At 42.6% G+C, this 23362-nt stretch overlaps 1 protein-coding gene and 1 pseudogene across 2 annotated transcripts; both read left to right on the top strand.

The window, feature by feature from the left end:
* Nucleotides 1-1058: 1058 nt before the first annotated feature.
* SNRPB (small nuclear ribonucleoprotein polypeptides B and B1) lies at nt 1059-13565 on the top strand. 2 transcript variants are annotated; one of them, XM_043989315.1, is made up of 7 exons: nt 1059-1174; nt 3342-3493; nt 6285-6396; nt 7578-7730; nt 10625-10763; nt 11819-11944; nt 13442-13565. In XM_043989315.1, exons 1-7 carry the CDS (start codon nt 1172-1174, stop codon nt 13477-13479), a joined length of 723 nt encoding a protein of 240 aa, XP_043845250.1. In that variant the 5' UTR covers nt 1059-1171; the 3' UTR covers nt 13480-13565. The 2 variants fall into 2 exon arrangements, with proteins under 2 accessions (XP_043845250.1, XP_043845249.1); XM_043989314.1 differs by lacking the exon at nt 1059-1174 and adding an exon at nt 2550-2736.
* A 1611-nt stretch (nt 13566-15176) lies between these two features.
* LOC122744473 lies at nt 15177-15562 on the top strand (annotated as a pseudogene).
* The last annotated feature ends 7800 nt before the right edge of the window (nt 15563-23362 follow it).

Raw genomic sequence — 23362 nt, 5'->3', positions numbered from 1 at the left:
TTTCTTGTTGTTAATTGTCAGCACAAGCAACAGAGAGTTGATCCATATTCTGTTGCATTTGGTGTCAGCTACAGGTCAGATGGAAACCTTAAAGTGGAGCAGCAAAGGAAATGATAATGCATCTTTAATATCATTTCCACTGACAAAACCACATCAGTTTCTGACGCTAGGCAGCATCTCTACAAAGATGATTTTCTGGGACAATGGCTTGGGGAGCAGGCTGACAACCAGGCCTGTGGTCTGGGTTGGGTAGGAGGGAAACTGCTATTCCTAAGGCTCCTGGGCTCAGTCTTCAAAGCTTGTACTCATGGGGCTCTTAGGTAGTGGTGGAGATGGTGAGGGTGTTTTGACATGCTGCCTCCTAGTCCCTCTGTAGTTCAGCTGGGTTGATTTTCTCCTCTATAGAGGGCTGTTGGTGGGCATGTCTGGCCCCTTTCCCACAGAGGGGTTGCTTCCTTGGTTGATAGTTGTGGGGACTGAAAGCAAGAATGATGGTCTAGGGAGCTCTTCTCCCAGGGCTCTTGGGTTGAGGGCTTTGGACTTTGTCCCCATTCAGTCCGAGGGAAGGTGAGGTGGTCAAGTGTTGTTTGGTCTGCATATGTGTATGGAAGACCAGCCTAGGCAGCTCGGTGGTACCGTGCTGAATCTAGAGCCAGAATGATCCCAGTTCCATTTCTGACACTCTTTATTAGCTTTCTAGCTGTGTAACCCTGGGCAAGTCACTCAACTTTTTTATGACTTAGTTTTTTCAATTGTAAAATAGGTTAATAAAGCACTACCTCCCAGAGTTGTGAGGATAAAATGAAATATTTGTAAGGCATGTTGCAAATTTTAAAGCACTATGTAAGCATCAGTTACTAGTTATATGATTCTGGGCAGGCAAATCTTCACCGAAGCCTTAGTTTCTAATTCTATAAAGTGGGAATACATCACACGCTTTATAAATAGAAGAGTGCCTTATTGATGTAAATTCTGCCTGGGAAAAGTACAGGGATGGAACGTGAAGAACAAGGGCCCCATAAGCCGGGAAGCAGAGCCGGAAGTTCCCCTAGCCGGACCGTTTTGTCGCGGCACGCTTCCGCCCGTGGGCGCGGGAACCGGAGTTCTCATCGGTTTGTAGGCCCCGTCTGTGGCGAATCCGACGCGAATCAGTGCCATCCCAGCCGCCACCATGGTGAGGGAGCGCTGGGGCAGCGATCTGAGGCGGTCCCGGGGCTGGCCCTGCGTGGAGGGCGAATCGGGACCGGTCTCCGAGTCGGGGCGGGGGAGGGGGGGACTGGGACCCAAGTTTGGGGAGGAGGGCGCGCGAGGCGGGGATTCTGAAGAGGGGGAGGGAAGGGGACGGGACCCGGGGTCGGGATCCTGAGGAAGGGGCGCGAGGATGGAATTCTGAGGAGGGACGTCAGGGAGCGCCCGGCCCTGGTTCTGAGGAGGGGAGCCAGCGTAGGGCTGGGGTTCTGATGGGGGAGGGGAGGCGTGCAGGTTCGAGATTCTGAGACGACTCTTGAGGCCCGGGTTCGGAGGAGGGAGGGGAAGGGGAGGGCGTGGGGGCTGGGCTTTTGAGGAGGGGAAGGGGAACTGGGGCGGGGGGGCGGGGCGGGATTCTGAGGAGTTGGGGGAGGGGGGGAATGGGGGAAGGGAGCTACCCGAGGAGGGTTGGGGCGAGACATTCTGAGGGGGGTGTCTGGGTTCAGGAGGAAGGAGAGTAAGGCCAGGGGTCTGAGGGGGGAGGAGGTGAGTGAGGGTCAAGTTTCTGAGGGCTATTTGTGTATCTTCTGTGAAGGGAGTGGAGGGTTGTCAGAGAATGGTGTGAGGATAGGGTGAGGATTGGGACCTTGGCGAAGTGATGGCGGAGGCTGGGGCGGGGTTGGAAGTCTTGGGAGACGAAGTGATTGAGGTGGGAAGCCCAGTAACCTGGGGTAAAGGTAAAGGTAAAGGTGTGGAGGGGTGAGTTTTGAGGTGGGGTGGGAATGTTGGCAGAGAGGAGATGATAGGTCAGAGTTGGATTGAGGAGGCAATGAGTACAATTGGAAGGCAATGAGTAAAAGGAATTAAAGCCAAGGGCGTCCCGGAGAATGTGAGGAATGGGCTTTGTAAAAGTTAAACCTTTTTACCATCTACTCCAGCGTTTTGCATAATTTTGGACCTACTGTCCCTTAGCTTCTAGGCCTTCCCAACTCAGCCCCAAGGTCTTATAGGTAGCCAGTGATTCGGGATTCAGAACTTGAACCCAGATTTTCTGGTTCTAAATCAGTACTCTTTCCACAACACTATTTGAGACCAGGTTTCCCTGTCTGACATACATTTTGTTATAACTACCCTATCCTCTCTCACCTTGTTAAGCAGCTTTCATTCATTCAAAAATAATTTTTCTAGGGGCAGCTGGGTGGCGCAGTGGATGGAGCACCGGCCCTGGAGTCAGGAGTACCTGAGTTCAAATCCGGCCTCAGACACTTAACACTTGCTAGCTGTGTGACCCTGGGCAAGTCACTTAACCCCAATTGCCTCACTAAAAAAAAAAAAATAATAATAATAATTTTTCTGAGTGGGTACTATCTCCTAGTTAGTATGATGAACACTATCACTAACACATCCCTCAGATAGCAGAGAGGCTAGGATTTTAAGTCAGATGATTTGGGTTTAAGTCCTAGCTTCATCACCAACTTACCGAGCTACCTTGGACGAATCTCTTAACCTCTTCAGCTGAGTCTCAGTCTCCTTTTCTGTAAAATGGAGGTAAATATCTCTGTACTGTTAATCTCATCATGCTCTTGGAAGGGGCAAATGAGATAATTGGATTGTATATGAAAACTACTAATGCATTGAGTTTAGTATTTGTAATATAGAGGGGAGGAGAGTGAAGAAAGACAGTGTTAAAAATCAGAGGTGAAAGAAGGCTGTTCCAAGAGTCAGTGTTGGGGCAGCTAGGTGGCGAAGTGGATAGAGCACTGGCCCTGGATTTGGGAGGACCTGAGTTCAAATCTGGCCTCAGACACTTGACACTTACTAGCTGTGTGACCCTGGGCAAGTCACTTAACCCTCATTGCCCCGCAAAAAAAAAAAAGTCAGGATGTTGTCTTGGGGATCTTAGAACAAAGAGTGTAAGAACTAGAAAGAATATTAAAGCTAATTTCATATACACCATTTTACTGAGGAGGAAGCTAAGGTTCAGAGTGAGTGAGGAAGTAATATATCCAAGGTCAGTACTAGAACCTAGGTTTCCTCACTCCAAGCCCTGCTTACTTTCCTTTATACTAGGTTTCCCCAGGAAGGGAACTGAGAGAGAAGTAGAGTTGAGGGATTCAGATTCTAGTGTCTCAGCCCCTTCTTGCTCTTCACAGACGGTGGGCAAGAGCAGCAAGATGTTGCAGCACATCGACTACAGGATGAGGTGCATCCTGCAGGATGGTCGCATCTTCATTGGCACCTTCAAGGCCTTTGACAAGCACATGAACCTGATCCTGTGTGACTGTGATGAGTTCAGGAAGATCAAGTGAGGAGGGGCCCTGGTGGGAGGAGAACAACCCAGTTCACCCAGCATAACATTGGGGGGAGGGACCCAAGTGGCAGGTGATGTGGTTTAGCCATCCCCTGTCTGGCTGTGACCTGCCTGTGCTTCCTTGCGTCTGTGTGGTTGTGTCCTTTTTTGAAGAAAAGCCGGCTGAGATTCCTTAGTGTCCTCTGAATGCTTCCTTCCCCAGGAGTTCAGCTGTGCTTGGAACCCCTTGGCCTGAGAGCTGTGTTTCTGCTTTTCCTTGTTTGCCCCACTGGGGTAAAGGGCTCTCGTGTTCTCCCCACAGGTTTTTAAGGGGGAGAACTTGCTTTTCTGTCCTCATTGCCTCTCTGTAAGGCTGCAGTATAAATGGCACCCCCACCCAATACAGCCTGCTCTGAAGCAGCTTTCAGGAGCCCCTGACCCTCTTCAGGGTAAGTGCCTGGCTTCACCACTTGGGTTGGTGTTTGGGGCTAGTGATTTAGAATCAGAGTTGGAAGAGACCTTCAGGATCATTTAGTGTCACCCCTTATTTTATAGAAGAGGCAACTGCAATCCGAAGGTGCTAAGTGACTTGCCCAAAGTCATAGATTAGCAGAGCAGATATTCAAACCTCAGTTATATGACCCCCACAGTCAGTGTGTTTCCTATGATACTAGGCTCCCTTCTTTGATTTGCCATCTGCAAAAAAAAAAGAAGTGGTAAGAGATGATAGCTAAATGCTACCCCTTGTGTTTTCAAGTTATTGGCTATGTCATTATTCTAGTAAGCACCTTGTATCTTAAAGCTAGAAGAACCTCACAATGATCTGGCTTAGGTAGTACCCCCTACCCTAAGACATCTTAAGTTATTTCCATTTTGCAGGACAGGCAGCCCAGAGAAGATAAATGTCTTACCTATAGCCACTAGTTTGTTAAATGGTAGTGGTTGGGGTGGGAATGACTAGAACCCAGGTCTCTTGTTTCCAAGAGTAGAGCTCCAATTTTCCTTTCTTCCATCAGCCTATTAATGACCTTTTGTTTCTTTTAGGTCTGTGTTTTTTTGTGTCTGGCTTGAGTGGAGGGAATCTGGGATGATGACTTAGGTCCAGAGTGTGAGTGGGATATTAAATGCTAGCAGAAGCTTTAGGGAGTTTAATAGCAGTAGACCACAGTTGTCCTTTTTCCCTGTTAGAGACATCTAGTACAGGAGGTTAAGGCAAATTGTGCAGATAGATAGGAATGTTATTGTGATATTATCACTTATATTAAGAGGGTAGGACTGAGCATGTTAGCACAGGGTCAGCTGCAGAGCCATTCACATTAGCCAAGGGAGTTACTGTCAGTGTCTTGGAGTTTATTGGAAGGATTGGTCTCAAGGAGGACATTAGGTGAAGATACAGGTAAAAATAGGAAATGGCCTTTATAGGTACTGAATTGATCTCCATATAGAATACCCTCCTAAAAAAAAGATCTCTGAATGGGGGGTGAAAAAGTTTATACTGAAAGAAGCCTAACAATTATAAACTACATGTCTTTTTTTTTTTAAACAAGCCAAGTGTGGAGGAAAGGTGCTGTTTATATTTCAACCACTATAGTTATTCATTCAACATAGATTGTTTTTGAATATCTACAATGTGCAGTTTGCTCTTATGGGCCCTGGGAGTAGTATGGGATTGTCTTGTTCCCTTTTTCCCCTTTCTACATATGAAATATGGGATATAGAAACAGCTATGGCTTGGGTACACATTGTGCTGGGCCAGGGTTGCTGTCTGCCCTGTCTACTTATTACTGTCCTGGTGTCATCCTAGAGCACTGTTGTATATAACAGATGCTCAGAATATATTTATTGAATTGTGATCCAGAATCACAGGTCAGATTTCTGTGTTTTCCCAGGAGCAGAGGTAAGAGTCTAGAGCTTAAAAAACAAAAAGAATTACTAAGTAGGACTTCAACTCCCACAAGCTTTGAACTACTGTCATACTACAACATCCAACCTGCTATAAATGTAAACACCATCTTGAACCCTTTTATTACTAAACATTTTCCGCTTTGTCTTGGGGGTATTTCTGTATATCACATTTCTGAGGTTGTACTGAGAGCTAATAAAAAATTAAAATTCATGTGAAAGAGAAATTAGGATTATTCTCACTTCATTTATTCCCAGAGCACAGGTCTAGAAACAAAGTAGAGAGAGGAAGATTTGCAATATTTTGGCCGTCTGAAGACAAATTTCCTAACAATTAGAGGTCTCTGAAAGGGTGATTTACCTTCTTGTATAAGTAGTGAACACTGTGTCAGTGGAGATCTTTAAGTAGAAATTGGATGACCCGTGAGGTCCTTTTTTTACCTTTGGTATTCTGAGAGACAGCTACTCTTGGGACCTGAGGATTATCCTGGTTCATCTCAGGAAGATTTCTAACAGGAGCTAATTTTCATAGGATTTAGAGATGGAAGAAACATTAGAAATTATCTAGTCCAACCCTCTTATTTTTAGATTAAAGAAAGATCCAGAGAAGGGGAGTGACTTGCCCAAAGTTTTATAGCTAGTCAGTGGCCGGGCTGGGATTTGAATCTAGGTCTTGTCGCCAAGTCTGTTGTTCTGCCTCTTTCCACTTATAACAGTTAAATGTCTGGAAATGGACTGGTCTTGTTTTAATTCCTGCAAATGGCTATTTATAACAGATCCCAACTTGGGGGGATGGGAAGCCGGGGAGGATTCTGGGAGTATGTCGCAAGAAAGTATAATGTGGGCAGTGCCTTGATAAGATCCTGCCCATTAAAGTAAGTTTTTTTCTTCTCCCCATCTTCAGGCCGAAGAACTCGAAACAAGCAGAAAGGGAAGAGAAGCGAGTTCTGGGCCTTGTGCTGCTACGTGGGGAGAACCTAGTCTCAATGACCGTGGAGGGGCCACCTCCCAAAGATGTAAGGCAGGAATCAGTGTGGTCTTGAGGTGATAGGAAAACCCCCATCTTGGTGTGAGTACTGAGGGTCAAGTGCTCTTCCTGGGATAATAAGACTGCCTTATTTCTGTATCATATCACAAAGGTAAAAAAGTTCTTTTGTCACAGCAGCTCAATAAGGTAGGTAGTAAAAACATTATGATCTCTATACATTTATATACATCTGAAACTCAGATGTGATTATCTAAGGTCACATGCTTCATAGCTGGTGAAGTGGAAGAGCCAGGATTTAAACTCAGGCCTTTTGGCACCAAGTTCATAGTTCTTTTCGCTATACCATACCTTGTTAGATCAGACCATTTTGTAGAATGGGATTCCTTGCCACAGAACCCCAAGGACAGCTAATAGGCTGGACCTAAAATATAATATACATTAAGTTTTTAGTCTCAGAATCATGAAGATAGAAGGGACCTTAGAGAGTGATCTAGTACAAAAATCTTTGTATATGTTAGACTGGATGGCCTCTGAGGTGTTTTTTTTTCCCCCCCAATTTGTGAAAGTCTCTCTCTCTTTTTTTTTTTTTTTTTTGGCGGGGCAATGAGGGTTAAGTGATGTGCCCAGGGTCACACAGCTAGTGTCGAGTGTCTGAGGCAGGATTTGAACTCAGGTCCTCTTGAATCCAGAGCCGGTGCTTTATCCACTGCACCACCTAGCTGCCCCGAAAGTCTCATTTTTTAAGGAGGAAATGGCATAGAGAGGAGAAGTTGCTTATTTTTAAGTTTATGTACCAAATTAGTGACAGAGCCATAACTAGGTTCTAGATCCAGTATTTTTTCTTTCATCTTTGTGGAAATTTGTGTGTGTAATTTGTGTTATATGTAAGTAGCAGTTCAAATAATTATAACACTTAAGAGTTAACAAAAAGTTTTCTTTAACCCAGTGACTTAGGTGGTATACTTTCCAGGTGAGGGAACTGAGACTTTAATTGGTTAAGTGACCAAATAAATATCCTCTTAGGCTGGCAACATAGGATCAGACATGGTAGTTAAGAGGGGTCAAGTGATAGTTGCATATGGACCTTGGTCTGTATATTTGGGTATCCAGTAGATTTGGGTGTCAGCCAGTTAGCCCCATAAAGGTATGTCTCGTGTCCCTGTATTATGGAATTTACTTTCTTCTCCCTTCCCCCCTCCCCCCTTTCAGACTGGTATTGCCCGAGTGCCACTTGCCGGAGCTGCAGGAGGTCCTGGGATTGGCAGGGCAGCTGGGAGAGGTGTACCTGCTGGTGTTCCAATGCCCCAGGCTCCTGCAGGGCTAGCAGGGCCTGTTCGAGGAGTAGGAGGGCCATCCCAACAGGTGAGGAGCTACAATAACATAGAATTCTATATGGAAGGAGGGGGTAGGTATGGGAGTGGTGCTAAAAGTAATTCACTTTATTCATTGAGATACAAAGACAAAAATAAGACTCTCTCTGCTTTCAAGGAGCTTACTCTATTGGGAGGAAACAACATTTGCACAGTTAAGACTATACCAGATACATAAAGTCCAAAGTAATCTTGGGGTAGGCAGCACTAACAACTACAATGTAGAAGTAAGGATGGAGAGGGCAGCCTCTGTAAAGACAAAAGTAGGAGATAGTGTGGAGGGGGAACAGCAAGTACATCATTAACTGGGTTGTGGAGTTTATGATGGGCAGTAACATTGTGAAAAGGTAGGCTGAAGCCAGAACATGAAGGACTTCTATCCTAGAGTCAAGAGGAGAATGTGTCACTAGATGTTCTTTAGAAAGACAGTGTCAGTGTCAACTGGTAGCTCTGTGGGAGGATGGGTTGGAGAATGGAGAGGCTAGAGGTTATTTGAGTAGTCCAGGTGAAAGGCAGTGGAAGGTTTGAACTAGGATAGGGCACTGTTTGTGTGGAGAGAAGAGGGTGATTGTGAGGGATTTGGAGGTAGAATCCACAAGACTTGGCAGTTGATTTGGATGTGGGACATGGAAAGTCATAAGAATGACTGCAGTTGGGGGCAGCTAGATGGTGCAGTGGTTAAAGCACCGGCCCTGGATTCAGGAGTACCTGAGTTTAAATTTGGCCTCAGACACTTGACACTAGCTGTGTGACCGTGGGCAAGTCACTTAACCCCCATTGCCTTAAAAAAAAAAAAAGAATGACTGCAGTTACATAGTTGAATGACTTTAAGGTTGGTGGTATCTTTAATAAATATGGAAGTTAAAGGAGTTTTTTAGGGGTGGGGGAGATGACTGCTTTTTTGGTTATATTGCATTTTAGATGCCTTTGAGAGATTTAGGTGGAGATATTCAGCAAGCTGGTGATAGGGGATTGCAGTTCAGGTGAGAAATGAGGGCTGAAGGTATAAATTTTTGAATCATCTGCTTATAGATCATGGTTGCTGATAAGGTCAGTGTGAGTGTAATGTGAGAGAGAAGAGGAGTTATGATAGAGCCCTGGGGATATACAGGCCTCTGAGCATTATTTGTTGGGAGAGGTTTAAGAGCTCAGTTAATCAGTCTGTACCAACCGTGAAGCTACATGTGTCTTCTAAGTTTCCTGTGGGGGTGCTTAAAAAAAATTGAGAAGGGAAAAAAATATTGTGAATTGTAATTGTAATTAAAGAGTTCATCCTGAGCCTCTGAGAACTTGATGAGAATCTATTAAGAAATATAAATCTTGGTAGTATAAATTTGAGATGGATAAAATGTATGTTTTCCTCATTTGCTGTAAACTTTACCTAGGAAGAAACAAATTGCTGAGCTGTACCAATTTGTATTTTTCAACCTTTTAATCATTTGTGATTTAATAATTATGTTTTTGAAAGTTCTAAATGAACATGACTGCAATAGTTTTTAGAAGTTTGCCACTTTCCTAAAAACAAATCTCTAATATAGATAATAACATTCACTAACTACTTTCTTCAGAACTACTTTGTGAGTTATTATCCATTTGATTAGGGGATGAAGTGGAGGTGGAGTGATAGCTAGTACATATCTGAGCTGTGCTTCAGACCAGTGCTCCAAAGGGCCAGTGTTCTTCTTGATTCACCCCACAGCATCTATAAGCAGCTAGAAATAGAGAATATATTTAATAACATAGAGGTTTGGGGGTGGGATATTGTGTCTGTCAGTGGAGCTGTGAATTTTGGTTCCTACCCTGGGCCAATTCTGTCATTTTAAGTAAAAATAATAGCTTATTTTCTTTAGCACTTCAAAATATAAAAACAATTATTTTCTCAAACTTACCCTGTGTGGTAGGCAGTGCAGGTCTTATCTACAAGTGAGGAAACAAACTGAGAGCTGGAGATTTACCCAGGGTTATAAAGCTAGAGTGTTAGCTCTAGGATATGAATTCATATAAACAGATTACAAGGCTCTTGACAATCAAAAGATCTCGAGCTGGAAAGGACCTTAAAGATTTGGTCCAACTCTTAATTTTACAAATGAGGACATTTGAGGCCTAAAGAGGTTATGTGATATACCCAAGACCACGCTGACATAAGCATCTGAAGTAGTAGGTAGTAGAGCCAAGCTCTACTATGAACTCCAGGTCCTGTAACTGATGTTTGTCCTTTCTTTCACTGCCCCATGCTTTCCATTCTGTTAAACCTTCTGCTACAACTCAGTGCTTTTAATGTAGACTGTGAGCCATAGACCTTGCATTGCTGAGAGCCATGCACTTAGGATAGCAGCACCTACTTTGTGGAGAAGTCAGATTGCCACTGTTGAGTAGGATGCAGGTTTAATAAAATGTCTGCTTTGCTCAGTATTCCAGTGTCTTTGTCTGAATTCCCTAGGAATAAACTAATTTCTAAGCTATGGTAGCAGTAGCTGAATCCCTAACTTAAATCTGCAACAAAATGGATATATTTGACTTTAGAATTTGAAAATGTATTTGCATTTGGAAGGGACATTGACACATTGTCCATAGGATAGTAATAAGATTGGGGTCTTGATTACTGTGTTCAGATATTTGAGAGTTGTCACATGAAAGAAGGATTTGACTATTGGCCTCAGGGTAGAAAGCTGAGGGAGGCAAACTTTGACTTTGTGCGAAAAATAAAACTACCACAATCCAAAATAGAATGGGCTCTCTCAATGTGATATTGATCTTCTTGTTATTGGAGGTATCTATTTGTGGGTGGGGGTTTGTTGGGGATTGGTCTCCTAAGTCTTTTGTAGCTTTAGGATTCCATAATTTTATATTGACATCCTCTCTGACATTCCTGCTATGTCCTTCCAGGTGATGACTCCACAGGGAAGAGGAACTGTTGCTGCTGCAGCTGCTGCTGCCACAGCCAGCATTGCAGGGGCTCCAACACAATATCCTCCTGGCCGAGGGGGACCTCCCCCACCGATGGGCCGAGGAGCACCTCCTCCAGGTAAAGGGCCTCTGGGACCAATTCAGCTTGAAGGGAGAGGCCCTCAGCTGGATTAGTGATGAAGCATGACCTTGTCTGAACTTGATGAGGAGCTAGGATCCGTCAGCAGGATTACTCTGAGGTCCAGCTGTGTGTTTTAATCAAGGCTTATACCATGAGATGAAACTTCAGGGCAGGGGATGGACTTAATAAGGAGCCATGGTTCCTGAGTTTATATCCCAGGGATATGGGGATGGCTGGGTTGGGGGAGAGAGTGGTGGTGGACCTTTGAGCTCTTTGTGTTTTTTCCCCAAGTTATATACTCAGCTAGTCTTCTGGGACTTCTCTCTCTCTCTCTTTCTCTCTTTCTTTTTAAATCATAGAAGTATTTTATTATTTTCCAGTTACATGTAAAGATAGTTTTCAACATTTGTTTTCATAAGATTTTCAGTTACAAATTTTTCTCCTTCCCTCCCCCCTCCCCAGGACACCAAGCAATCTGCTATAGATTATATATGTATAATCACATTAAACATATTTCTGCATTAGTCATGTTGTGAAAGAAGGGAACACAGGGGGAAAACCTCAAAAAAAAATCCCAAAGTAGAAACAGTATAGTTCAATCTGCATTCAGAATCCACAGTTCTTTTATCTGGATGTGGAGAACATTTCCCATCATGAATTCTTTGGAATTGTCTTGGATCATTACCCTGCCTTGAAGAGCTAAATCTATCACAGGTGATCATCACACAGTGTTGCTGTTACTGTGTACAAGGTTCTGGTTCTGCTCACTTTACTCAGCATCAGTCCACTTAAGTCTTTCCAAGTTTTTCTGAAATCTGCCTGCTCATCATTTCTTAGAGCACAGTAGTATTCCATTATATTCATATACCACAACTTGTTTAGCCATTCCCCAACTGATGGGCATTCCCTCGATTTCCAATTCTTTGGCACTACAAAGAGAACTGCTATACATGTGGATCCTTTTCCCTTTTCTATGATCTCCCTGGGATACAGACCCAGCAGTGGCTCTACTGGGTCAAAGGGTATGCACAGCTGGGACTTCTCTTTTGCAGGCATGATGGCCCCCCCACCTGGAATGAGACCTCCCATGGGCCCTCCAATGGGTATGCCCCCTGGTAGAGGAGCACCAATGGGCATGCCCCCTCCTGGAATGAGACCCCCTCCTCCAGGAATGAGAGGTGAGTGCTCTGGAATAGTGATACTGAGGATATTCAAGTCTGGATGTCTTTAGGGTGAGGTTGGGCTATAGACAATTTCTAAGTTCCCTTCTAATTCTAACATTCATCTAAGGCCATTTTCAGTTCTGGAATTCCGACCTTTAAATTTGCACTGAACCTTTTATCTTTCAAAGCACTTTTTTCTAAATGCCAAGTTGTGCTGTAGTCGTTTCAGAGGATTTAGAGTAAAAGGCCTGGGTTTGAATGCCAGATCTTCAATTTAGTGCCTCTTAACCTTGAACAAGTTTAACCTTGGCTTGTGCTCTGTTTTCTTGTCTGTAAAATGAAGGTGTTGTATAGATGGCCCTTAAGATTCTTTTTGTTCCTGTATCTGTGACCTCTTATGATCCTTAGAATAACCCTGTAAGGTCTTTTAGTAGTAGTGTTCCCATCTTACAGAATAGGGCTCACAGGGGAGAAATGATTTGCCCAAGGAGGTCACAGTTACTAGAAGGGCCAGGGATACTGCAGGAGGTACTCTTATTCAGGTATAGGTTGGACTAGATGGCTTTTGAATCCCTTCCTGCTGTTGAGAGAGTGTGATGATTGATTCTATGTTGCTTAACACCAGCAGGACCATACGTGTCAGTTGACATAAAAATATTGTAATTTTAATTTGAAATAAAAATTTTCATCCTATCTATTTTTTCCCTTATGAATAACTATCAATTAGCAAAGTGTGGTGGTCCTTTGATGTAGTAAATTCTGATCCTTCTTTTGTTAAATGTGACCTGTGTAGTCTGTGTAGATTGTATTGTCACTGCTTTTTCTAGCCTAGTATGGTATTCAAAATGTCCAGACCCTTGTTTTCTGTGCTTAGCAGATGGAAATTTTAATTTCTCATACAAAAGCAATTTCATATATTGTCTAGATGAGTGGTGTCAAACATAAATAATATAAATGGATCCCTGCTGGCCTTATATTAACTTAGAAAACCACAAATTAACATTATGTTTTATTGTATTTTTATTTATTTTGTAAACTGGTTTCTCAGTTACATTTTCATCTGGCTATGAACTAGACTCAGGGTCTCACAAAGACCCATCTCCTGATCATGTAATCAGAATATTAGAGCTAACTTTAATTTCTTTCCCTGTGAAATGTGGGCATAGGACTTAATGCAATCTTTACTCTCTGCTAACACATTTATGCTCTATTGCAGCATAAAACTTGGAGGTCAACTAGTGCAACACCTTCATTATATGAATTGAGTAACTAAGGGGAGACTGTCAGTGGTGGGGGTAAGAGGGGTTGGACTGACGTGCCCAAGATCATACAATGTGATAGTGGCAGCACAACCAGGAAACTTGAGGTCCCTTGAGTCTAATGATCTTACTAAATTATGCTGCCTCTTAGCTATGGGAAGGTGATCATGCCCTCTCAGCCCTAGGTCAGAATACAGTGTCTTGTACACACTAGCCTGTTAGATATTCTTTTCATCCTTTCTTTTCTTCACAGGTCCTCCACCTCCAGGGATGCGCCCACCAAGACCTTAAGATCCTGTAGGCCTTGATCAGATGTTCTTTCCATGTTTGCCACCTGGAAAGTTGTAAATAGTTGTTTTACTGCCTTTGAACTTGGTTTATAATAAACTTAAGGAAAAAAAAAATCTTAAGATTGCAGGTTGGTGTTTTCTGTACCTGATAGAATTGGGAAGGCGGTGCTTAGACCCAGTGAGACCAAAACTTAGAGGTCATCTCAAGGAAATAGCTCTGTTTCTTGGGCGCTTTAAAGTAACTGGCTTCTTATCGTTTTCTCACCAGCAAGACCACCCTATGCAAAGCTACATTCTCTCCACCTTATTTTAACACAGACATTGGCTTGGAGCCTCTGATGGTCTGAGGAAGTAGGAACATTCTTCATTAACTCTTCATTTATTTTCAACAAGTAAGGTTTAATGAAATTAATTTAACCTTTAATGAAATTAATTTCATTAAATCTTGTTGAAAATAAATGAAGAGATGGGGCAGCTAGGTGGCTCAGTGGATAAAGCACCAGCCTTGGATTCAGGAGTACCTGAGTTCAAATCCGGCCTCAGACACTTGACACTTACTAGCTGTGTGACCCTGGGCAAATCACTTAACCCCCATTGCCCTGCAAAAAAAACCCAAAACCCAAACCAAAAATAAATGAAGAGTTAACTGTTGCTCTTAACTTTTTATCTAATCCTGTCAAAGCCAAGAGAGATGAAGACTCATGGATGATTGTGGTGAAATATTGATGTATATATTGTATGTAAAGATCTATTAATACCAAATCCTAAGAAAAGGTCTTTACTCTTAAGGTCACTATCCATTTAGAATGTATTTTGGAATATGGTATAAGGTATTTTGTAGGGGTTTTTTTTTTGGTATTTTGTAGTTTTAATGGCTTTTTTAGTGACTTGAGCAAAGGCTTAGAAGGAATGCTTATTAGATTTTCAGGTTCTACAAAGATGAGGATAGTTAAAACTGAGTAACAGTACCTAAGTCATGATGGGCTGAATCTAAGAGAATAAATTTGATAATAGGAACAAGTGTATAGTCTTAAGTTTAGTTACTATTTTCCAAGAACAGGATGGGGAAGGAATGACTCTACAGTAGTTCATCTGAAGCGCTTTTGGATTTAGTGGTGAATCAGCTCAGTCAAAAAGCATTTGTTAAGCACCTGCCATGTTCCAGACCCTATGCTAAGCGTTAAAAGATATAACAAAAAGTCCTGTTGCTGATCTCAAAGGTCTCAGATTATAATGGTGAGGGCCAGTTGTAAATATGTAAATAAAAGATATAACATAATCTCAGAGGGAAGACCAGTAGCAGTGGAGATGGGAGAAGGTGGATGGAACAGGGAAAGGCTTGTGGAAAGTAGAGCTTAATCTTGAAGCCAGGAGGCAGAGATAAGGAAGGAAGGCATCCCCCCTTCTTTCCTGCTCCTTTCCTCCTCCCTCCTGTGGTCAGCCAGGCGCTTTCAGCAGTCAGCAGCCGGTGGTGGTGTGCTCTCATCTTCCTATTGTTGGGGTGCAGTCCATCCTTTAGGATCCCTGCTGAGTATCTGGCTGAAGAGTTGGGTCTCATTTTATCTGTCAGATAAGAGCATCCTGAAGTTAGCCTTATTTGTGGACAGCTTGTTAAGGGATACCGTGAAGAAGGTGAGGAAACCAGCCAGTCTGTTCTCAAGTTACCTTGGACAGAATAAGGCACAACTGTACCACACCATGCCCAAGTTTTACTGTCATTACTGTGATACGTACTTCACTCATGATTCTCCATCTGTGAGGAAGACACATTGCAGTGGCAGGAAGCACAAAGAGAATGTGAGAGACTATTATTAAAAATGGATGGAAGAGCAAGCTCAGAGCCTGATAAAACAACCACTGCGTTTTAGCAAGGAAGAATTCCTCCCAACCTGTTCTCAGCTCCTCCACTAGGAGGGCCTATGATCCCACCTCCTCACCCTAGCATGATGGGGCCTCCGCCTCCTGGCATGAGGATGCCCATGGGAGGCCACATGCCTATGTTGCCTGGCCCTCCAATGATGAGACCCCTTCCTCATCCCATGATGATGCCCACTCGTCCAGTAATGCCTAGACCAGATAGATAAAATACGTAAAACAAGGAAACCCATTTCTCAGTTTTGTATTCTATTTCACCAGAACATCATGGTGCTGGGCCTTGGACATGGATTTTTTTTTTCCTCCCTTTTCCCTTTTAAAATGTTGACTGTCACTGTCACTTTCCCATGATTCCCCTTGCCCTGGCCCCCAGTACATCCTTCCCTTGTGATAAATAAACACAGTGGAAAAAAAACCTAACACATTGGAAGTATCTAAATTATTGCTTGTTCTATACCTATAGTTTAACACCTCTCTGCCAAAGGAAGGGAAACACTTTCCCAGTCCTCTGAAGTCACAGTAGCAGAATGCATTAATCAGTTTTGAAGTCTATCAGTGCTGTGTTCCTTTATATTGTGGTTGTGTAAGTTGTTTTCCTGTTCTGCTTACTTACTTTCCCTCAACTGTTAGGACATACAAGCCTTTCCAAATTTCTCTGACTTCATATTCATTTCTTATAGCACAATAATATTCCATTGCTTTCATATCCCATATGTTCATTTTATATTTCTCACTTGATGAGTATTGTTTGCTTGCAGTTCTTTGCTACTACAAAAAGTGCTGCTAGAAATATTTTTGTATATTTGGGACCTTTCCTTCTATCTTTGCTCTTCTTGAGTTATATGCCAGCAGTGGTATCACTGAGGCAAAGATATGTGTGTTTTAGTGACTTTTTAGAGTAATTCCAAATCATTTTCCAGAACTGTTGGACAAATTCACAGCACCACCAGAAGTGCATTAGTGTGCCTATCCACAGTCCCTCCATCATAGACCATTTTCATCTTTTGTCATCTTTTTCAATCTTATGAATGTAAAATGAAGCTTCAGAATTGTTTTAATTTGCATTCTTTTTAGAGAGGTAGAGCATTTTGTCATGATTGTTGATAGCTTGCAGTTTTTCTTTTTGCAAACTGCCCCGGGGTAGTTTCCACACCTATAAGAAGACTACCCACTTCCTGTGAAAGAAGAAACAGGAAGAGTGGGGCAGAAATGCAGTTTATATTTGTATTGTGATTTTTGTATAAAAATAAAAGTATTACCTGAGTTCAAATCTGGCCTCAGACACTTAACACTTACTAGCTGTGTGACCCTGGGCAAGTCACTTAACCCCAATTGCCTCACCAAAAAAAAAAGGTATTGACTGTTTTAGCATTTAAAAAAAAAAGAAGAAAGGCATTCTAGGCAATAAGGGATGGCTAATGTAAAGGTACAGAGTTGGAGATGAGAGAGTGTGAGTGTGGAGGGGTATGTGTGTGCACGTATGTCTGTGTAGGTTGTGAAAGACTTTAAAAGCCAAACAGGATTTTGTTTTTGATCCTGCAGGTAACAGGAAGCCATTAGAATTTTTTGAGTGGGTCGATATGGTAGATTTGGGCTTAAGATCACTTTGGTTTTTTTTTTGTTTGTTTGCTTTGTTTTGTTTTTGTTTTTTTTAGTGAGGCAATTGGGGTTAAGTGACTTGTCCAGGGTCACACAGCTAGTAAGTGTTAAGTGTCTGAGGCCTGATTTGAACTCAGGTACTCCTGACTCCAGGGCCGGTGCTTTATCCACTGTGCCACCTAGTCGCCCCTTAAGATCACTTTGAATGGAGGATGGATTGGAGTGGGGAGAGATGAGGAGGGAGACCAGCTAACTAGCAGGCTCTTTCAGTAGTCCAGGCAAGGAGTGATGAGGGCCTGTACCAGGGTGAAGCCTGTGTAAATGGAGAGGAGGATATATATACAAGAGATGTGAGTGTAGAAATGACAAGATTCATCAACAGAATGGATATATGGGATGAATGCAAGTCAAGAATTGAGGATAACATAAGCCTGGATGATTGGGAAAATGATGGCACCCTTGATAGTTGTAGGGAACCTGGGAAGAGAGTTGGGTTTGGGGGGAAAGATAAATGAGTTGTTTTGTATATGTTGTTTGAGGTGTCTCCGTGACATTTAGTTCCAGATGTCTAATTTGGTAGTTGGTGATACGTAACTAGGGCACCTAGGTGGTGCAGTGGATAGAGCACTGGGCTTGGAATCAGGAAGACTGATCTTTACCAGTTCAAATGCAGCATAGACATTTACCAGCTGTGTGACTGGACAACTCACTTAACTCTTTTTGCCATAGTTCCTCATCTGTAAAAATAAGCTGGAGAAGGAAGGACATGGCAAACCACTCCAGTATCTTTGCCAGGAAAATCTCAAAATGAGGTCATGAAGAGTTGGAGAGAGACTGTGGTTGGATATACAGATCTGCAAAGTCATCTGCATGAAGATGATAATTGAACCCATGATAACTGAGAGATCACCAAGCAAGATTGAATAGAGGCAAAAGTGAAGAAGGTTTAGTATAGCCTTGGGTGTGATCTAGTTAAAACTAGCAAATGGATCAATTATACAGGTAGAACCAGGAGAGAGTAAGTATGAAAACCTAGAGAGGAGAGATTATCTAGGAGAAAAGGGTGATTGACAGCTTCCAGAGTTTCAGAGAATTCAAGAAGGTTGATTGTTGAAAAAAGGCCATCCTCATATACAGCAAAATATAGCAGCAAAGAACTGGAAGCAAAGTCGATGTGCAATGATTAAGGAATGGCTAAACGAATTGTAGTACATGAAGGTAATGGAGTATTGCCGTGCTGTAAGAAATGATGACTACAGAGAAGCATGGGGGGAAAAGGCCATTAGATTTGGCAGTTAAGAAATCATTGGTCATTTGGAAGAGAGCAGTTTAAGTTGATTGAAGAAGTTGGAAATCACATTGCAGAAGTGTTAGAAGAGAGTGAGGGGAGAGGAAGTGGAGGCACCACTTGTAAACAAGTGTTCTCAAGGTTGCCATAAAAGGGTCAGGATAGTTCAAGTGAGGGTTTTTTAAGGATGGGGAGACGCTATTTGTAGGTAACAGGGAAGCAGCCAGTAAGCGTGCATTGAAGATCTGGGTGAGAGTGGAGATGAGATGATAGTGGGAGCAATCTTCTGGAGGAAACAGCATGAAGTAGGTTAAAGATTGCACGTTGAAATTTTGCCTTATTAAGGAGAAAGGGCCACTTTTTCATGTGAGATGGTTGAAGGAAGGAGACAATGGGGCTAGACATCTGAGTGATGTGAGATGTGGAGGAGGGGGGAAGAGGAAGATCTTGGTGAAAGGGCTTCAATTTTATTTTATTTTTGTGAAGTATGAGGCAAGGTCCTCAGCTGAGACTTTGGGAGAGCAGAGTGTTGTGTGAGGCTGAAGAAGGGTGAAAGGTTTGCAATAGTTACTGTGCTGAGTGGGATAAGTGACTCCATGAGGGAAGTGTTAAAGGACTGTCTTGCTGCAATGAGGGTCCAGTTGAAATTATGTAACATAAATTTGTAATGGACCTAGCATAGTTTTATGACTTTGTAAAGGAGCAAAGAAGGGCAATGATGGGAGTAATACAAGGTTGCTGCTTGGCACAGCATGAACAGCAATATAAGGGGACAAGGAATGCAAGTGTAGTGGACAATGTAGTGTAAGGAATTAATAATTATGATTTGGGGTTTCTATGACCTCATCTTTGGCTAAAATTAGAAACCCCAGCGCACAATTAATTCCTTACAGCAGAGTTGAACTCACCAAGTGATGGAGATACAGAGAGTGTGGTCAGTGCAGGAGTGATGGTCTAGGAAAGAACTGGGGGGTAGAGGTCACCATCCAGATGAACTGATGCTGAGTGAAATGAGCAGAACCAGGAGAATATTATACACAGTATCAACAACATTGGGTGATGATCAACTGTGATAGAATTAACTTTTTTTTTTTTTGGTGGGGCAGTGAGGGTTAAGTGACTTGTCTAGGGTCACACAGCTAGTAAGTGTCAAGTGTTTGAGGCTGGATTTGAACTCAGGTCCTACTGAATCCAGGGCTGGTGCTTTATCAACACTGCGCCACCTAGCTGCCCCTAGACTTAACTCTTTTCAGCAATTCAGTGATCCAAGATAATTCCAAAGGACTCATGATGCTCTTCACATCCAGAAAAAAAGAACTGTGGAATCTAGATGCAGATTAAATCATACCGTTTCTACTTTTTTTTTTTTGAGGTTTTTCCCTTTTGTTCTGATTCTTCTTTCACAATATGACTGATGAAGAAATATGTTTAATGTGATTGTACATATATAACCTATATCAGATTGCTTGCTGCCTGTGGGAGGGTGGAAGGAAGGGAGGGAGGGAGAAAAATTTGGAACTAGAAATCTTATAAAAACAAATGCTGAGGGGCAGCTAGGTGGTGCAGTGGTTAAAGCTCCAGCTCTGGATTCAGGAGGACCTGAGTTCAAATCCGGTCTCAGACATTTGACACTTACTAGCTGTGTGACCCTGGGCAAGTCACTTAACCCTCATTGCTCTGCAAATTTTTTTTTAAATGCTGAAAACTGTCTCTACATGTAAGTAGAAAATAATAAAATACTTTCATGATTAAAAAATAAATAAAAGAATGGTGTTAGGGGTGCTAAGGCATAGGAAAAATAAAAGAAAATGATTAGACAGTGGTCTTGAGTTGGCCTCAAAAGGTTGAGTTGGGCTTAGGGTCGGAAATGTGACTTTTCCCCAGGGGCATTTGTCCACAGTTCCTTTTTCCCATACCCAACAAAGGAAAACTTAAAGTGCCCTGGATTCTGAGATGTGAAAGTTCCTCTGGTGCTGTGATTCACATATAGACCACTAGGGGGAAGCATGGGGCAGGTGACGAGCTGCCATCGGGGACTGGGCTATGAGCATCAGTAGAATCATGGAGAGGTACTCATTGGCTCATATGGCTCATAGCCATTTCTATTTGGAGGGGAGCCAGAACTGAAGGCTACTGGAAATTGGGAAGGGCAAGTTGGCTTCTATTTTGTTTGGGTTTTTGTTTCCACTCTGCTGGGCCAGCTAAGGCTCAGCAAAGAATATGTGTCTGTGTGTACATGATAATAATATACACTATATAGTCCTTTTTTTTGGGGGGGGTAGTGAGGGTTAAGTGACTTGCCCAGGGTCACACAGCTAGTAAGTGTCAAGTGTCTGAGGTGGATTTGAACTCAGGTCCTCCTGAATCCAGGGCCAGCACTCTATCCACTGCGCCACCTAGCTGCCCCCTAAATAGTGCTTTAAGGTTTTCAACAAATTAGCAACGTACGAAGAAGGTAGTGAGAATGTTACTCCTATTTTATAGATGTGGAGCCTGAGGCCCAGAAGGATGAAGTGAATTGAAGGTTGAGCAGCTTGCTAATTGTGTTCGAGTTTGTTTTTGGACCCAGGGCTCCTGATTGTGAAGTCTCTTGCACTTTCATGTGATCATAGATTTAGAGCTGGAAGAGATCTTGCAGGCCGTTGAGTGTAAGCCCTTCATTTTGTAGGCGAGGAAGCTATGCCTAAGAAAAGTTAAGTGACTTGTCCATGGTCATGGGATTTAAACATAACTCCTCCTGACTCCAATTCTCCTGCTCTATCCAACATATCATGATGCCTCTCACAAGTATACCATTGTTGGGAGGCAGGATAGTAGAGAGGAAAATGTTAGACTTGGAAGCAGAGGACTTGAGTTCAAATCCTGGTTCTGCCACTCTCCTATTTCTTTCCAGTTCTGGAATTGTCATCAAATTCAGACTCATTACTCCTGAAAAAGGTGTGTCAGTTTATTCCTCTATGGCTCTTCTCATCATCCCTGTAACATCCCACCAAAATAACTCTTCTTATGTATTCTCTCTCCCAATTAGAGTGTAAATACCTCAAAAGCAGGGACTGTCTTTGTTTTTGTATTTATATCTTCAGTACTTAGCATGGTGCTTGGCACATCATAAGAATAAATGCATTTTCATTCATTCATTCAAAGAGAAGATAGCACAGACAAATAGGAGGAGAACCAAGAACGAATAGTCATGAAAACCCAGCAAGAGAATATGTAGGAGGAGAGTGTGGTCAACAGGTGGTCAACCTTGTAGAGAGGTTAAGGAGGATGAGGGTCGAGAAAAGGTCACCAAATTTGAGAATTAAATCACTGGTAAACTGAGTGAGGATGTTGGAAGCTGGATTGTAATGGGCTGAGAAGTAAGATTAGATGGAAAGGGGAGGCAACATGAGGAGACAGCTTTGTCTAGATGTATGGATATGAAATGGAGGGATATAGGATGATAACAGTGAGATTTTTTGAGGATAGGGAGAACCTGTAAGCAGCAGAAAAAGAACCAGTTCGTGTGTGTGTGTGTGTGTGTGAGAGAGAGAGAGAGAGAGAGAGAGAATGGTTGTAGGGACAATCTACTGGAGGGGATAAGATCCAACATAGTTTTAGAGGGATTGGCCTTAACAAGGAGAAAGGCTTCTTTATCTGAGACTGGAGTAAAGGAGTTGAGAATGAAGGATGACATCAAAGAATTTTGAAATGTAGAGAAGGGGAAAAGGGTTTCCCCGGCTAATGTTCTCTTCCCAGTAAAAGATGAGGCAAGGTCTTCAGCTGAGAGGTGGGGAGGGGAAGAGGTAATGTGGAAAGCCTGAGAAGATAAGGTTGTGGGGCATGGGATAGGAAATTCATTAGGGGGGGAGTAAATTCATTGCATCAATTGAGGCTAGATATCATATATACTGTGGCCTCAGACAGCTCAGTTGTGTCACTTCAGTTCCATTTAGCAACACTGAGAACACATTACAGGAAGGATATTGATAAGGCAGAGATTGTCCATAGCAGGGCAAGTAGGTTATCAAAGGGTCTTGAGATCATGCTTTGTATGCCAGTATCAATTGAAGGAGCTGGGGTTGTTCAGCCTGGAGAAAATAATTAGGGGAAACAAGATAGCTGTTTTTTTAAGGATTAGAAGGACTTTTCCACAAAAGAGAGAGTAAACTCATTCTGCTTGGCCCAGAGGGCCAAACAAGGAGTAGTGGAGGTTGGAAAGAGGAAGATGTAGGCTTGATGTTAGGAAAGACTTCTTTACCTTTAGAACTATCCCAGAGTAGAATGGGATGACTTAGAAGGTTGTGGATACTTTTTTACTTGAGGTCTTTAAGAAAAGGCAGGATGAGTTTAATGGGTATGTTGTAGAGAAGATCCTTGTTTGGGTACAGGCTGAACTCCATATCATTTGAGGTTCCTTCCAGCTCTAAGATTTTGTGATTCTATGTCACTCTCTTGCTCAAAAATATTTGGTGACTCCCTATTACCTACAGGATAAAATACAAAATTCTTAGCTTAGCACGTAAACCCCTCCTTAATCTAGTTTCTACGTACCTTTCCAAACTTTTCTTTCCCTTTACTTCCATTTAGGTATTCTACATTCCTAGAAAACTGAACTGCTAGCTATTCTTTGAAATTGACCTGCCATCAGCCTCCTCCATATATTTGTGCAGGTCATCTCAAATGGCATCCCTGAGTTGGCCACTAGAAGATGGGTCTTTTTCGGGGGCAGTTGCAATTTATAAAGTCCATCTATTAAATTATGGAGGCCTTGCAATCTTCCTTGATGGAGGGAACAGCCACACTGATGAAATCACAAATCTTTTTTGTTTTTGTTTTTGTTTTGCAGGGCAATGAGGGTTAAGTGATTTGCCCAGGGTCACACAGCTAGTAAGTGTCAAGTGTCTCAGGTCAGATTTGAAGTCAGGTCTTCCTGAATCCAGGGCTGTTGCTTTATCCACCGAGCTACCTAGCTGCCCCCATTCACAAATCTTTTGAATAAGAATAGGTCATATTTATATAGCACTTAAAGTTTACACAGAGTTCATTCCTCACAACAATTTTGGGAGGTTACTATAGTACAAGAATTATGACTCCCATTTTACAGATCAGGGAGCTAAAGTCTAGAATGATTAACTAATAA

Source organism: Dromiciops gliroides, chromosome 2 (assembly GCF_019393635.1).
Source record: "Dromiciops gliroides isolate mDroGli1 chromosome 2, mDroGli1.pri, whole genome shotgun sequence".
NCBI lineage: Eukaryota > Metazoa > Chordata > Mammalia > Microbiotheria > Microbiotheriidae > Dromiciops > Dromiciops gliroides.
Note: the sequence above shows the minus strand (reverse complement) of the source record. Positions and strands in the feature narration are given on the sequence as shown.

What these genes read in the sequence shown, in the direction of transcription:
- SNRPB (XM_043989314.1), top strand. An exon ending in GATGAGTTCAGGAAGATCAA is followed by an intron (nt 3,494 to 6,284) that starts GTGAGGAGGGGC and finishes CCCCATCTTCAG; the next exon opens with GCCGAAGAACTCGAAACAAG. An exon ending in TAGGAGGGCCATCCCAACAG is followed by an intron (nt 7,731 to 10,624) that starts GTGAGGAGCTAC and finishes ATGTCCTTCCAG; the next exon opens with GTGATGACTCCACAGGGAAG.